The sequence below is a fragment of the Globicephala melas genome, chromosome 4 (assembly GCF_963455315.2).
Source record: "Globicephala melas chromosome 4, mGloMel1.2, whole genome shotgun sequence".
NCBI lineage: Eukaryota > Metazoa > Chordata > Mammalia > Artiodactyla > Delphinidae > Globicephala > Globicephala melas.
Window position 1 is genome coordinate 58430849 of NC_083317.1, and position 16142 is coordinate 58446990.

The 16142-nt window shown below is 45.2% G+C and overlaps 1 protein-coding gene across 1 annotated transcript in view; it reads left to right on the plus strand.

The window, feature by feature from the left end:
- Positions 1 to 11878, plus strand: part of C4H3orf52 (chromosome 4 C3orf52 homolog) — a 31053-nt gene extending 19175 nt beyond the window's left edge. The window contains exons 4-6 of the mRNA XM_070045393.1: positions 2299 to 2369; positions 5226 to 5407; positions 10489 to 11878. Of these exons, the coding sequence (XP_069901494.1) occupies positions 2299 to 2369; positions 5226 to 5407; positions 10489 to 10493 (258 nt within the window). The 3' untranslated portion in view covers positions 10494 to 11878. The remainder of the gene's footprint in view (positions 1 to 2298; positions 2370 to 5225; positions 5408 to 10488) is intronic.
- The last annotated feature ends 4264 nt before the right edge of the window (positions 11879 to 16142 follow it).

A 16142-nucleotide genomic window follows, 5' to 3' on the forward strand; every position in this document is an offset into this window, starting at 1 on the left:
CGTTTTCCCCCAAAGTTCTTAACACTTAATGCTACTTTCCTCCTTGATATTCAGAAGGATCCACTTTCCTCCTTGCTCCATCTCCACTGCGTGGTGTGATAAAACATGAGGAAGCTGGCCTTAGTGTCTGTAACATCTAGGATTGAATCCCTTACTAGCAGAGTGGCCTGGGCCATGTTCTGTAACCTCCCCGAATGCCTGGAATTTTTTTTTCTTTTTTGATCAGTGAGAAAGGGAGAGATAGCAGAGATAGCAATGCCTCTTATGTCAAGATTCCTATGCAGATCACAGCAACAGTGACAGGATTAGAGGAGGTGGTCTAATCTCATCTGCTCTACCTGGGAGAGAATGAATTGTCACCAGTGAGTTAAGTGGGAGCGAAATATGGATGCAGCCTGCATGAGATTCCGCTTGGGATGCGGGGGAGACAGGTGGGCACGTTTTCCTCGGGGGTAGTTCTGCTGCTTGCTGCAGGATAAAACTGTGAGGCACTGAGCTGTGATAGGTGCTGCAGGGCGTGCCAGGCTCAGCATGGGGGAAACCGTAGGTGTGGAATTTCTAGAACAACGTCAGGGCTGAGGCTTTAGGCCGGCAGGAGTGTCTCTGGCCGGGCTCTCAGAGGCCTGGCCGTGGGCTTGCTTCCAGCCTCAGAGCTGGGTCCATGCTGGGGGGTGTACCCAGATCCCAGCACTGTCCTCCTGCCTGCTAAGAGCAAGGCGTTTAACCTTCAAAGTAAATTTTAAAGAGATGCAACGTAAATACATTCAGGCACAAGTTCTCGGGTACCATAGGTGAGAATTCACATCTCTGAAGCATGAAGAAAAGACTAATCAAAGACTGGGAGAAGATATTTATGACACAAAACCAACAGCTAGTGTCCAGAATGTAACACCAATCAGTTTGGATAAGACAACTCAAGAGAAAGACAGGGCCCTAATAGGCAATTCAAAGGTGAGAAATCCCAGAGTTAATAAACACACAAAAAGATACTCAACCTCACTAGAAAGCGAGACATTGCCAATGAAAATGATGTAAAACACGATGTTATGCTAATCAGATTGGCAGAAATGGAAAAATCTGGTAACATTAAATGCTGGCAAGGCTGTGGGAAATAGAGCATTTATACATTGCTGGGAGGGGAGTGAAATGGAGAGCAATTCAGAAAGACTTAGTTAAGGTAGAGATGTGCTAACTCTTGGACCCAAGTCCATCTCTTGGTATATGGCCCAGGGAAACTCTTACCTGTGTAAGAAGAGAGGCTCAGAGAGGTTCAGGCAGGATCACCTCAGCATAGTTTGTAGCAGGAGAAAATCGGAAACAAAGCCCATGGCCACCAGTAGGGGAAGGGATGAAGTGGAGCGATCATTTCATGGAATCTCTGCAGAGTTAGGAGTCACACTGAATGACCTCCCTCCAGATGTACCATTATGGGTAAACCTCACATGTGATTTTGAGTGGAAAAAAAAGCAAGTCAGAGAAGATTATGTAGAATATGGTATGTTTTATTTGAATAAAAATGTGCATTAAATTTATGTATAGTTATGATTACACAGGGGAGTGTTAGGTTTATAAAAACATGCATGGAAAGGATACATGCCAGCTTCAGGACAGTGGTTAGTAGTGGGGAGGGAGGGAGGAAAAACAGAATAGTGTGTAGGAATAGCTTTAGCTGTGCTGGGTTTCTTCACGTAAAGGGCTCAACTAAATATGGTAAAATGTGAGGGCATGAAACCTGGGTAGTTGCGAACACAGATGTCATTATTTTTTATGGTTGCAACATTTCATGGATAAAATAAGAACTCCGAATCTTTGCCATTGTTCCCCCCTTGGTCCCATTATCCAGAAACAGCATGGCTGTTTCTCCTTGGAGTGAAGCTCTGGAGAAAAGAGAGAAGAGGCCCTTGTTTGGTTATAAACGGGGCCCTGAGCGGCCTGTTTTGCAGTCTTCCTAGCCCCGCGGGAGTTCCCTCCTTCCCATGGTGCTTCGGGTCTGTGTGGGCTCAGGCTGCCGACCAGTAAGGCCACAGGTCTCAGCGCAACATACGAGATGTTGAAAATCCCAGGCTGGTCACTTGATCCTTACAAATGAGATCCCTTGAAATGAATGCTAACTTGAATTTTGGTTGGTGAGGGGCCCACCCCTTCCTGTTTCTTCATCCAGAGCCTCTAGGTAAGTTAATTCCTCCCTAGAGTTGGATCTCCTTTGCTTAGGAGTAGTTTTGCTTTGTCAGGTGATAGATATGCAGTATGACCTGGCAGTAATGTGTGTGGTTGTTAATTTGGCCCTGTTTGTTTTAGCTCACAGATGTGTACAGTTCATCACCAGCTCTGAGCCGTTACTTTACTTCAGTTGAAATCGTAGACTGCAGGTAAGAATGTGGAGCATTACGTGCTGGTGTCTCTCTGGAAATCGACACTCATCGCTAGTCACCAAAAAGGACTTCCCTAATCCGAAAGCACGGAGGGGACCAACGGAAGATAGAACCATAGTGTCAGTGCCGGGAGGGTCTTTGGAGGCCAACTAGCTCAATGCCCTTATTTTACGAAGGAAAAAAATGAAATCCAGATAAATCATATGACTCAACACAGTAACAGGGAATAGAGCAAAAGCCCAGACAAACCATTTCTGTTTCCCAGCAGATGCTCGAATAAGCTAAGAGTAGAAATAGAAATAGATCTCAGATAGTGCTGGATTATGTACTGGCTTTTGCTTTTGAGGAACACAAGTCATATACAAGTTCACGCTCCTTGTATAATATTAAAAAATAAAGATACATGCTACCAGCAAAGTACACATCCCGCCTTCCCCTGCCCCACTACCCCTGGACACTTCCTGTGCCAATCAATTCCGCAGTGAATTCCAGTCCCTTCTACAAAATGAACAACAATCACTGGTCTGTGTGATTTCTTCTGTGCATGTATTTACCATATATACTTTGTGTATTATATATGTGTAACATATACGCACGCATATGTATTGTTTCCTTTCCTCCTAATCTCTTATGTTTTTATATATGTCTATAGACACTTAGGTAAAAGTGTGTATGTATGTAGAAGAGTCATTTGATTATCCTTTTATATAGTTAGGACAAGATTTACAAGGCAAAGCTTTATTACCTGCTGTGCCTAAGATAGCCCTGGAATGTGACCATCAAAGGCAATTTTACATTGAGGTTCCTCCACTCAAACCATAAATTTCCCAAACCTGGGAGGGGAAGCACCAGTGCACAGTGGGGTAAAACCAAAGGGATTTGGAGTCTGAAAACACAGTGGCAGGTTGCCTTGTCAACAGCACTATTCCTCCTTCTTTATGGACCGCCAGTGTGCATGCTACCTTATGGTGACACTTTTGACCTAGCCTATTTTATTCATAAATTACTGGTATTAAAACGCCAATAGAAAAGGGAGAAATGCATAATCAGACCCAACTTTCCTCTTAGTGCGCTTGCCCTAACTTACAATTCAAAGACAGGTGAGAGAGGAAGGATATTCAGAGCGTAAAGGGTCTTACCAAGAATCCAGCCCATATTACGGGTCTAGAGGAGGTGGGATTGCATAATGGGTTGGGGTAAGCACTGAGAAAACCCATCAGAAAACTGAGTAAAACAAAATCTGAAGAGTAATGTGAGAGAATCTATTTTTAAAAGTTATTTGAAAGAAAAACCCAGGGGTTTTAGGATTTTCGGATAAAGAAATTCTGCTGGGAAACATTTTTGTTTCATTTTTTAAAGTCCAGACAGAGTTTCAACAGTGTCGAACTGAGAAACAAACGCATTGCCTCCAAAGCCTGCGCATCAGTCCGAGTATTGGTGTATGTGACCTCTGGCCACAAGAGGGAGCTCTTTGCCAGTCGTTGGCAGGGACAGTGTTCTGATTCACTCCTGGGACTGGCTTGTCTGCAAAACTTGCCCTTGTGTAAAATAGATAGCTAGTGGGAAGCAGCCGCATAGCACAAGGAGATCAGCTCTGTGCTTTGTGACCACCTAGAGGGGTGGGATAGGGAGGGTGGGAGGGAGGGACATGCAAGAGGGAAGAGATATGGGAATATATGTATATGTATAACTGATTCACTTTGTTATAAAGCAGAAACTAACACACCATTGTAAAGCAATTATACTCCAATAAAGATGTTAAAAAACAAAAACAAAAAAAACCCAAACTTGCCCTTGGGTGAGGGTCTCAGATGTGGCCACTCTTAAATATTTTATTGCTGGCTCTTAATCTGGACCTTTTTAAAAAATCTAGGCCTTCTTGAACCAAAGGATATCTGTTGAGAAATCTAAATGTTAAGGTAGCATTTAACAAGCTGTATAGACTGTTGATTAGCTGAGGATAGCCTCATGATTATTTTTATTTTAGAAATGGGAAAGTATGTTCTAAGAAGATGAAAACTCCCTTTCCTTAGGTCCCCTTACTGAGAGTTGCAAAACCTTAGGAAGTGGAAATGGGACAGAAAAAGTTTCTCACTTTGGGGACAAACCAGGGAGGTATGATCTGCTGCTGGTACCCAGGGTCATCTGTGAGAGATTAGGAGTCTGCATCCAGCTGATGGCAGGGAGCTTTGGGCCCTACCTTGAACATTTTATAGGTTAAGTAATGAACTAGTTAAACTGAGTAGCTCTGACACATACTTGTTGGGGCAGGGAGAGGCTGTGGTGTGAGAACAGGGAGAAAAAGGGGTTCCCTGGCCTGCCTCAGGGGTAAAGCCTGGTGTTGGGCAGCTCTTGGAGCCTCGTTGACAATAGCCGAGTCAGTATCTCCCCTGCATGGCCTCTCCTGGCGGACTCCAAGGGGATGGGTTCTAGGTGGAAGGAGGAGGTTAGGACCACCTCAACTTTGTGTGATGAATGCATTGATGAGGGGGCTTCTAGGGCAGTACACTCTTTGCCCTTTTGTCCTGGGAGGGAATGCAGAACTAAAAAGATGTTTTTCCTAAAATCAGTTTCATGAGTTGCAGTGTGATTCTGTTGATTTTTAATTTTTTTTTTTAGCGGTACGCGGGCCTCTCACTGTTGTGGCCTCTCCCGTCGCGGAGCACAGGCTCCAGACGCACAGGCTCAGTGACCATAGCTCACGGGTCCGGCCGCTCCGCGACATGTGGGATCTTCCCGGACCGGGGCACAAACCCGTGTCCCCTGCATCGGCAGGCGGACTCCCAACCACTGCGCCACCAGGGAAGCCCTCTGTTGATATTTTTAACTGTCTCTGTTTGGTTTGCCTTTCAGTGGTGAAAACGCCACAATAACCTACCACCTGCACTTTGGGTTTCCGTCAGAAGACCACAACTTTATGAAGTATGTGATGAGTGAAGAGCTGGTGCTGGGCGTTTTGCAGCAGGATTTCCATGATCAGAACGTGTCCGGTTGTGAGACTCTGGGGCTTGACCCAGCGTCCCTCTGGTTCTCTGGTAAGTCGAGCACATCAGAAGGCAGAGCTGTGATGATAAACAAGTGAACCAGACAGGGCAGATGGCTCGATTTGCTTTCTGAGCAGGTGATGCTCCACGCTCCGTGGAGGTCACCCAGTCCCTGCCCTCTGTGAGCAGACAGAGCAACTGGAAATAATGTTACGGAAACAACTAAACTATAAACATGAGGGTTGCTATGTGTTTCCTTGCTGTGGTTCACCCACCTTCTAAGCCCCATATCCCACATCAGAATATCATTAGAAACTTTCATGGAAACACTGTGGTCTCACAGAGAAGCAAGTGCTGAAGAGTTTGAAGTAAACAATATAGTTAAATTGTTGAAAGATGACCTCAGTATGGGGAATCTATCTCTTTTTCTATTGAAGGCCACTGAGTCCATTAAGACAGGGGTCCCCAACCCCCCGGGCTGTGGACCGGTACCGGTCCGTGGCCTGTTAGGAGGCGGGCCGCGTAGTAGGAGGTGAGTGACGGGCGAGCGAGTGAAGCTTCATCTGCCACCCCCAGCTCTCCCCCTCGCTCCCCATTGCTCGCATTACCGCCTGAAACACCCCCCCGACTCCCACCTCCACCCCCAGTCTGTGGAAAAGTCGTCTTCCGTGAAACCGGTCCCTCGTGCCAAAAAGTTGGGGACTGCTGCATTAAGATATTAATAGAGGGACATAAAAAGACAAGTTCGTCTCTTTCCATAGAGGATTGTAATACATTTACTCATCTACTTTTAAAACTAAGAAAAGGATGGGGAAATGGATATGTTTTTTAACAAGGATAGAAGATACCCGACTTGTCAGAATCTGAGAATGTTGTACAAAACCTGCCAGAAAGGAAGGTGGAAAGGTGAGATGACCACCAGCCTTCGAGACCTCCTTCCCTCACGTGTGTCTGCACTGAGCTTTGGCCTTACTTCCCATTCTTCTCATTTCCCACTTCTGATTCCTCACTTGGTTTTAGCTCTTGTTTAATGCCAACAGTCTTGGATGGTTTTTCAGCCACAACCCATCAGAAACACTGCACATCAGCAGTGGTAAATACTAGTGGAAAGAATGAAAAAGGTGAACGAGAAGGAGGTGTGGTGAGTGGCAGGCACGGGGCCAGCAGCCGAGGGTCAGGAGAGTGCAACAGATTATAAAGCGCACGCGTTACCACACGCTGTGAGAAGAGGCGTTTATTGTGATGACGCTTGATTCTTGGGAACGGAAAGTGGAAGTGGACTGATCTCGGCCTGGGAAGGCAGAGAGTTTTATAAAGCAGTTCTTAAAGCTCTCTTTTTCCCAAATGAATAAAAGGAATGACTTTCAGAGGGCCAACTTATAGCTCACTGGGAAAGTCACATAAATGAATAGTTTCTTCACTGAGCATCTAAATAAATGAAGTGTGTCTCTGGGCCAGGCAGATAACATACTGTGTGGAGTGAAGAGGTTCTGCCCCCTGTACAGGAATTTTAGAAAGAAAGAAGGGGGTGAGGGAGAGGGAGAGAAGGAAGGAAGGAAGGAAGGACCTTTCAGCCCACTCCTGTGCACGGCAGAGAGAGGGGAGGCCCACCCTGCCTGCTGTGTGGTGACTGACCTTGACTTCCTGAGCCTCCTCTTTGAAGCTGTGGTCCCCAGCACTTTCTAAATGAAGACCATGCGGTGGGAGGAGGGTGAGACAAGGTTGAGGAGGATTATGAGGCCGGCAGGTGGCTTATGAGGTCTGACAGAAGACCTGGAACTGAACATCAGACTCTGCATCAGGGATGCAGGCCTGAGCGACACTGTTTCGGCTCCTCAGGAGATGGTACTCTTTCTCTCAGGCATTTTTCCTGGGGATGGGGATTTCTGTGACCACCCCCCAACCCACCTTGCAGAGCATGAGCAGTGTTTGATATTTTCAGGAGTATGAGTATCAGTCCCTTCTCAAATAGAAGGGTAGACTGTGACCATTTGGGAAGCGAGGAAGGAAGAAGAGAGATGCAGAGAAGGCAGGGAGGCAGAGGGAGGGGCAGCTCAGTACCAAGTCCAGAGGGAGGGAAGAGAGGGGTGTGAGGCCTCTGGGAGGGACCAGTGAGGCCCGGGGGTACCGACGCCAGCTCCCTGTGTTCGTAGGCACGGTGGGCTTGGCGAGGTATCCCCCCGCTCCTGTCAGGAGCTGGGCAGGCACCGTCCCACAAAGATGATGTTCTGATTCTTCACAGAGAAAAGTTCTTTTTTTTTTTTGAAGAAGAAGATGTTGGGGGTAGGAGTTTATTAATTAATTAATTTATTTTTGCTGTGTTGGGTCTTCGTTTCTGTGCGAGGGCTTTCTCTAGTTGTGGCAAGCGGGGTCCACTCTTCATTGCGGTGCACGGGCCTCTCACTATTGCGGCCTCTCTTGTTGCGGAGCACAGGCCCCAGACGCGCAGGCTCAGTAGTTGTGGCTCATGGGCCTAGTTGCTCTGCGGCATGTGGGATCCTCCCAGACCAGGGCTCGAACCCGTGTCCCCTGCATTAGCAGGCAGATTCTCAACCACTGCGCCACCAGGGAAGCCCTGTTTTGTTTTTTAACGTTTTCCTCCTTTTTAAAAAAATTTATTTTATTGAAGTATAGTCGATTTACAATGTTGTGTTAATTTCTGCTGTACAGCAAAGTGATTCAATTATACATATATATACCTTCTTTTTCATATTCTTTTCCGTTATGGTTTATCGCAAGATATTGAAGACAGTTCCCTGTGTTATACAGCAGGACTTTGTTTATCCATCTTATATGTAATAGTTTGCACCTGCTAATCCCGTACTTCCTGTCTATGCCTCCACCACCCCCATCCCCCTTGGCAACCACAATTCTGTTCTACAAAGAGCAAAGATTCTTAAAATTCTTTGGCTCATATGCCCCTTAGAGAATTTGGAGACAGCCATGTACCTTCTCCCAGGAAAAAATGCACACACTCTTCCCCCTAGACAGAATTTTACAATTTCAGGAATTCCAAGGATTCCCTGGAGCCGGGTTGCAGTTCCTCTGGGGTTCCTATGTGTGTGCCAAAGAGTCAGAACCTTAAATTAGCTTGTAATTTGGATTCCTAAGGGATTTTGTGTGTAGTTCTCATTCTCTAATTTGGACATACGACAACTCTTTGGCCTAACTGCAGGCATATTGATGCCTTCTACAAATAAAAACTTCCCTTAATATTATAGTCATAAGTGCATTTTTTTTTTTTTTTTTTTTTTGCGGTACGCGGGCTTCTCACTGTTGTGACCTCTCGTTGCGGAGCACAGGCTCCGGACGCGCAGGCTCAGCGGCCATGGCTCACGGGCCCAGCCGCTCCGCGGCATGTGGGATCTTCCCGGACCGGGGCACGAACCCATGTGCCCTGCATCGGCAGGCGGACTCTCAACCACTGCGCCACCAGGGAAGCCCATAAGTGAATTTTTAAATTTATATTTTCTTACAACTTTATTGAGAGATAATTAACCGATAGCACTGTGTTAGTTTAAGGGATACAGCATAATGACTTGACACACGTATTAGGAAATGACTGCTGTGATAAGTGTAGTTAACGGCCATCATCATCACCTCGTATAGTTACAAAAGTTTCTTTTCCCTCATTACAAGAACTTTAGGGATCTGCTCTCTTAGCAGCTTTCAAAGGTACCGTGCAGCAGTGTTAGTGATAGTCACCATGCTGTACACTGCATCCCCAGGACTGATTTATGTTGTAATAATAGGAAGTTTGTGCCTTTTGACCACCTTCATCCAATTCCCCCTCCTCCACACCCCACCCCTGGCAACCACCAATCTGATCTCTTTTTCTGTGAATTTGTTTTTTTAAGATTCCACATATAAGTGAGATCCTGCAGTATCTGTCTTTCTCTGCCTGACTTATTTCACTTGGCACAATGTCCTCAAGGTTAAGGGAATTTTTTTATTGGATCACTGCCCCCACCTCCCTTCTACCTTTGAGCTTCTTCACCGAGTGGAGGGAGGGGTCCAGAGACAAGGAGGGGAAATCTGTTTTACAATGTAAAACAGCTGTATGAGTTATTTTGGACGTGGGGTAAGTTATTTTGTCGTGTTTTCTGACATGTGAAGGAGTTAACCAGTAGACTGAGTAAGGAACAAAAGCAAAAACTGATTCATGTGAGAGAGAAGAGGAAAAAGCTCTAGGCAATGAGAAGAGTGAATCTTGTTTGCACAGATTTGGGGTAAATGGATGGGCTGGCTGCTGGCAGAGAGGCCAGTGTATGCATTCTGCCCTTGAAAGGACTGCCTGGGGTGTCAAGGGAAAACATTTAGGTTGTTGGTAGATTCCCCGGGAAACACAGAGTTTAGCCAAAGGGCCCTGCTTCTCAGCCAGGACAGTTTTGCCCGCTCCGAGGTATTTGGCAAAGTCCAGAGACGTTTTAGTTGTCACAATTGGGGGTGTTGGTGGGAAACTAGCATCTAGTGGGAAGAGGCCAGAAGGATTTTTCTAAACCTCTTACAATGCACAGGACAGCTCCTGATGGCAAAGAAATCCCCAACATCAACGGCCAGAACCCTGCTGTGGCGCACGTGGGTCCCCTGTGTCCTGTCCCGAGTCGTTGCCTGGGTACCTCTGCTTTAGTCAGGCCAGCTGTGCGCCATTTCCCTCATCAGAATGTCTCATTGAATATTGCGCTGTATTAAAAATGAAAATGTAGAGGTATTTTTATGGTTAGATTATGCAAAAAGACTGTTAAAATGTCCTCTGCATCCGAAGGTCCTCGTCAAAATGTTATTTATCATGAATTATACCGAAGCAAATAAGCAGACAATGTCATTTGCCTTTTGAAAGGAGTTCAGAGTTGTGTGCCTCTGCATGCATGCTTGTGTGTGTGTTTGCGCACGCGTGCCTCTGTGTGCGTGTGTGCGCCTCTGCATGTGTGCCTCTGTGTGTGTGTGCACGTGTGCACGTGCATGCGTGTGTGTGTGTGTTGCCTGAAGAGTAAACCTCCTCTGTTAGGAATTTACAGATATCCACTTTTACATTAGAGTTTATAATCAAACCCAATGAAATAAAATAAAAACATCAATGTTTAGAATAACCATGCTTTTTAAAAAATGGTGACTTTGCATTTTCTTTTCAGAATGAAGCGGTCGAGGTCGATCTGTGTCTGAAAGCAGCACTCCACTGAACTCTGGGATGAGGAGAATTCATTCCGTTTTACAGAAGAGATCCTGTGAATTAACGTAGAAGGACGCACAGTGACTCCAGGGCTGGAGACGGCCCTTTTTCTCCTGATTCTGCAGAGTCTGGCACTACGTCCAGCAAAACAGCACCCAGGGCTGCCCCAGCTGGGTCCACATGGGGCGGGGTGACCAGGCGGCGGGTGGACCTGCAGGGCCAGGTCGCTGCTGTTCTTGAAGCACTCTCTGCCTCCACCCACACGTGGACACGCTCTCTTCAGGGTAAGGGTGGCCTTTGAGGCAGGATCCCGCCAGCCTGAGCCCCTGGCGAGAGAACGGGGAGAGGCGAGGTGAGGGAGAGCTGAGCCAGTCGCTCCCTGAAATCCTCCGTCCCACCCCGATGTCTGATCTACCTCCAAGCAAGGCTGTGAGGAAAAGGCAGGCATCTCACCAGATGTAAGCAGCATCGTCTGTGTCTCCTTCCATAGCCGCATATCTCAGCAAACTAGCCTTGGCACTCCATGCAATGTTATGTAGAGCTACAGAAATGAGGTGTGTGTTTCTTATTTCCCTCCTGTGCATAGTTCCTGCGACTGCTGAACACCTCTTATGGAAACACGGGTCCATGTTAGTTTTGAACACACGACTCTCATTTTGGATAGTTTCTCCATTTATATTTTCATCAACTTTCAACAGAGAATCATTAATACTGCTTACCATCTGCTCTAGGTAGTACACGTTGGTTTTTGTTGTCCAGAGTCACTAGCCTTCCTGTAGGATTCAGTGTCTTCAGGCACTGATTATGTATCTTATTGAAGATGGTTGTGAAACAGGAAGAACCACGCTCGGAAATAAACTGCTGGAAGTTCAACGTCAGATCCTTTTGGAGGGGTGAGGGTGGAGTGAACAAGAGTGACTCTATTGGTCCTCTACAGATATAGAATTACCTGTCACGAGGGAACAAAGTGTCTTGTTAGGAAAATGGCTTTGCTGGAAATTTCCAGGAGAGTTTTGTGGTCATGTAATGAGAGTTTCTCAGCCTCAGTATCTCAGTTAAATTGGCCCTGGGTGGACAGTCAGGCTGGGGGCAGCTGCGTTCCGGGATGTGTTGGAGTACGAGTCTCAGGCTAGATTTGCCTGGGGCTCTTTATGACCCAGGACTCTGCATAATGTGAATGTGCTTTGTTATTTAACTAAAAGGTAACATTTATCATAAGTCGGTGTTTCATTTTGAGGATAGTTCCTCCAACTAGTGAAACAGGTGAATTTCCCTTCTTCCTCTTATTTTATACGTCAAACCTAAACCTTCATGTTTGTACTTTTAAGAAAATAATGAAGAACTTTATTTTTGCCTCCGCATTGCCACGTTGACCTTTGCTGCGTAGGGGTTGACTCTCCAGGGCCAGGATTTGGGTTGGCATGTTCTCACAGTAAATGGTATTGGAAGTGACCTTTTCATTTCCCCAAGGGCAGCTTCCCCTTCTGAGTGAATAAGATTGAACTGGGCTGGCCTGTGTCTTCCTCTCCCTGTTCCTGTTGCCTGGGGAGTAGGGCAGCCGTCTCTCCTCTCCACCCCCCCCACCCGCCCCCGGGGCCCCTCAGGCAGGACCAGGTGTCTGAAGAGCCTGGGACTGGAAGGAAGGGCTGTTTCCTGTCTGGAGGCAGGACCCGGTTTGGTTCTGATCTTCCCTTCTCTTTTGGAAACCACCAAGGTGCAGGCACCTTGTCTTGGGTTCTGACCACTTGAAAGTCATAGAGAGGATTTTCCGTTAGTTTTGACTCTTCTGCCCAAATGGTGTGGAAAGAACTGAACTTTGTGACTAAAGCATTTTGAGGTGTTTGGGGGGAAAATGGCACTTATATACTGTGGTGCTATAGGGGATGAATTGATTGGCCATCACACATCTTCATGACGAGCATAATGAAGGTACATAAGAAGGTTTCAACGAATATCTGTGGTATCACTGAAAGGCTTTTTTTGTTTGTTTTGTTTTGTTCTGTTTTGTTTTGTTTTTTTGGCCACGCGGCTTGTGGGATCCTAGTTCCCCGACCAGGGATCTAACCCAGGCCCTCGGCAGTGGAAGAGCAGAGTCTCAACCACTGGACCATCAGGGAAGTCCCTCACTGAAGGATTTGAGGAAAAAAAACTGGTCTTTTCTGGGAGTCACTGAGGTACAGGCAGAAAGGATACAGCCAGATCAGTGGAACCTGCCCCTCCTCCTATTACTGACAAAAATTCTAGCCACGTGTCCTATTCTTTTCTCCCTTTCAATTTAACTTAGTTCTGCAGATTTTTTAATGATCTGTGTTGCAAAAGGCTGTAGAATATTCCAATGAAGAAGAGGATGATAAGGAAAAAAGCCACTGATTTTATTAGGGAGTCAGGCTCTGCACAGATGAAACAGGAAACAGCAGGAAAAAATAGGTGTTAAAAATAAATAAAGACAAACTGCAGGGCTGCAAAAGGGTGAAAAGTATAGTTTAATTGGAGAAGGCTTTGCCTAGGAAGTAGGACTGGCGCTGAACCTTGAAGCAATGGTGGGATTTGAATAAACAGATTTGCTTTCCTTTATACATGTTTGTGTCTTAGGATGAGCTGCATGTTTTCTCCTTTCCCCTTTAGATGTGGACTCTAGACATGGATTCTGCCCTATTCAGAGTCTGATTAGTGGTGAGAAAAATGGGAGAAATCTCTATGTCTTCCCTTCTCTGCTCCCATTACTGTTTCATTGTTTTAAAATAAGCTAATTCACACTATTACTGCATTGCTAGCAGCAATCTTTCCTTTATGATTAAAGTTCATTATCCTCTTAGTAACAGAAGGCAGCCCTCTCATCTTATAGTTAGGAAACCAGAGTCTGGAGAGGTGGAAGGACCAGCCCAGAATTCCACAGTGTTGGGGAGCAAAGTCCAGTCTAGTGGGCAACCACACATGATCAATGGCCTCCAACTGGTGGGCACCCCAGGGTCATGCTCAGTTCAGGCTGGGCTACCATCTGGGAATCCATGAGGAGCACAGGTGGTGAGGGGAAGGGATGGGTTGAGAGCTGTGATTATCAGACTGTACAAGACTCTCTGGGGTGATAACGACCACTCAACGCTTCACCCAGTGCCTCGCAAAGGAACCCTCTGTTAGGAAAGGGGGAGAGACTTACACAGATCCATTTAACTGTTGACAGAACCGAGGCACACTCAGATCAAGTGGCTTTCTGAACTCAATAGGTTGGCTTGGAAAAGAACAGAGTCAGATAAATGTAAACAGAATCTCCTTTTTCTCGGAAGGCTCCTGTGGAATCTTGGGGACTCGACTTTCCTGTTCTACCCATGCCTTTCCATTCCTGAGCATATTGGAAGCATCTGTCACCCAAGGTTGTCTTAAAAACGTGAGCATTTGAATTTATTTGTTGTCAACGGTAGGATTTCCTGACCTATCTTTGTCTTTTTCTTGTACCTCTCTTCTGTTCTGTGTAAGAATTTATTCACAGACTAAGATTATTTATAGCTACTAGTATGAACTTAAAGCGGAAACCACAAAGCCTGCACATACTGCATAAAATATGCCTCTGTGAACTTAGGCTGTGTATAGTTTTACGATCAACATCAGGGAGGGGAATTTTCTGATTATATATGTGACTTAAGGGACCAATTTAAATCCTCAGTCTCTTATCAAGAACAGAAATTCTTTAACTTAGGGGTTGCATCCCCAACCCCTTGAAATTGTATACAGATATGTGTGTGTGTGTGTGTGTGTGTGTGTGTGTGTGTGTGTGTGTGTGAATGTACATTTTCTGTAAAGAGGGTACCCTGCTTTCATCAGAAATCCTGAAATCTATGGAAAATAGATCAGCATTATATACAGCCCTAGTAGGTATTTCAAAGCACTCCCAAAGGGTTCTCCCGCTCAAAAATAATTCCCTTTCAGAATCCCTCTACATTTCATTATAAGAACAATTTTCTTTGTTTAAGCATTTATACTTAACGTGTTCCCTAGAAAACATATTTGGGACAAGTAATTCTTTCATGGGGTAAGACTCAAACAGCTACAACTTATCATGTTGTACTAAGAATATTTAAACCAATCAACTTCCACAGGGGTCCAATGTCCAAGTGAAAAATCCCAGTGTAAACCCCAGCAATTTTGTGTTTCTGCCTCTCTGGAAGACTGCCAGGTGGCCCTGCATCACCAGGCCCATCAGCACATGTTTTTCTATAGACATCATAGAGAGTTTTGTATTCCTTTACTCTTGATATCATTTGTTCAGAATCTGTGACAGATGGTGTACGTACATTGAATATAATCCTCCTGCTTATGGGTGATGGAACTGAGCCTCCAATCTACATGCTCAAGTTCTCAGAGGGAGGAAGAACAGGAATCAGGATTCGAATCATTGATTATCTGACTCCAGTATCCGCATTCTTTGCCCTAAGCCATGTTACGTCTTGTACTGTATTCCCTGCTATCATGCATGTCTCCTTTTGAACTTGAGTGAATCCTGGCCAAAGGTCAAAGTTAGGATTCCATGTGGAAGGATTTTGCTAAAAATAGGAAGTTAGTGGAGTATAAGATATTAAGATGTGATTGGCTCTTAGATCAAGACCATCAACTGGCTGAAGTCTCAGCAAACCTGTGTTGACACATCCAACCTTAAGCCACTGGATTTATCCCTGCTGGGCCCCTAGCACACTTTAAATAGCAAAATTATTTAACTTTGGTTCGGTTGGGGAACAAAACAGTAATTAAACTCATAATGCATCTACTGCTTATCTCAACAAACTTTTTACTATTTTAACACCCCTAAAAATTAGGACAATAGCTATGGGTTAAATAAAACAGGAAGTTGAGAACGCAGGTGTGCATATAGAAATAGTCTAATTTGCTAATTATTCTTGCTCTCACCCTAATTTTTGGTTTAATATTTCCATACCATTTTATTGGTACTAGCTCTTACAGGTTACACCAATACCCAAACACACTTTTGTCTAGTTTATCTATAGTTATGATTATTTAAGGAAGGGGTCTGCAAACTTATTTTCTGAAAAGGGCCCCCAAATAAATATTTTTGGTTTTGCAGGACCTACAGTGTGCATCACAACCTTTCAACTCTCCTGAGGTTGAGAAGCCACAGACAAATGAGCCATAGACAAATGAGCGGGCTGTGGGCCAGTGACGTTTTATTTACCAAAACAGCGAGTCGGCCACATTTGGCCTGTGGGCCATAGTGTGCTGACCCCTGTTTTAGGGGATAGGCATAATTGTAGAAACACTAAAAGAAAGATAAGGGAAAATAAATAATTGGGGCGTAGGGAGAAATGCTCATTAGAGAAGAGGGGTGTGTGTGTGCGTGTGATTTTTCCAGTGTGGACACTATTCATAGTTTATACGTGGCATATTATTTAACACATACATATACCCTGTAGTAGAGGCCCTTCTATGTAGTATGTTGGAAGAGCACTGAATTGGAAGCCAGGAAATCAGGCTCTAGGTAAAGTTCTGCCACTCACTTGAAATGTTGCATTGAGCTAGTTATCCTCTTTGAGCCAGAAAAAATAATGGGATTAAAGGATCTCCAATGATCTACCCTATCCTTCTCTGATGCTATGATTTTCCTAAGAT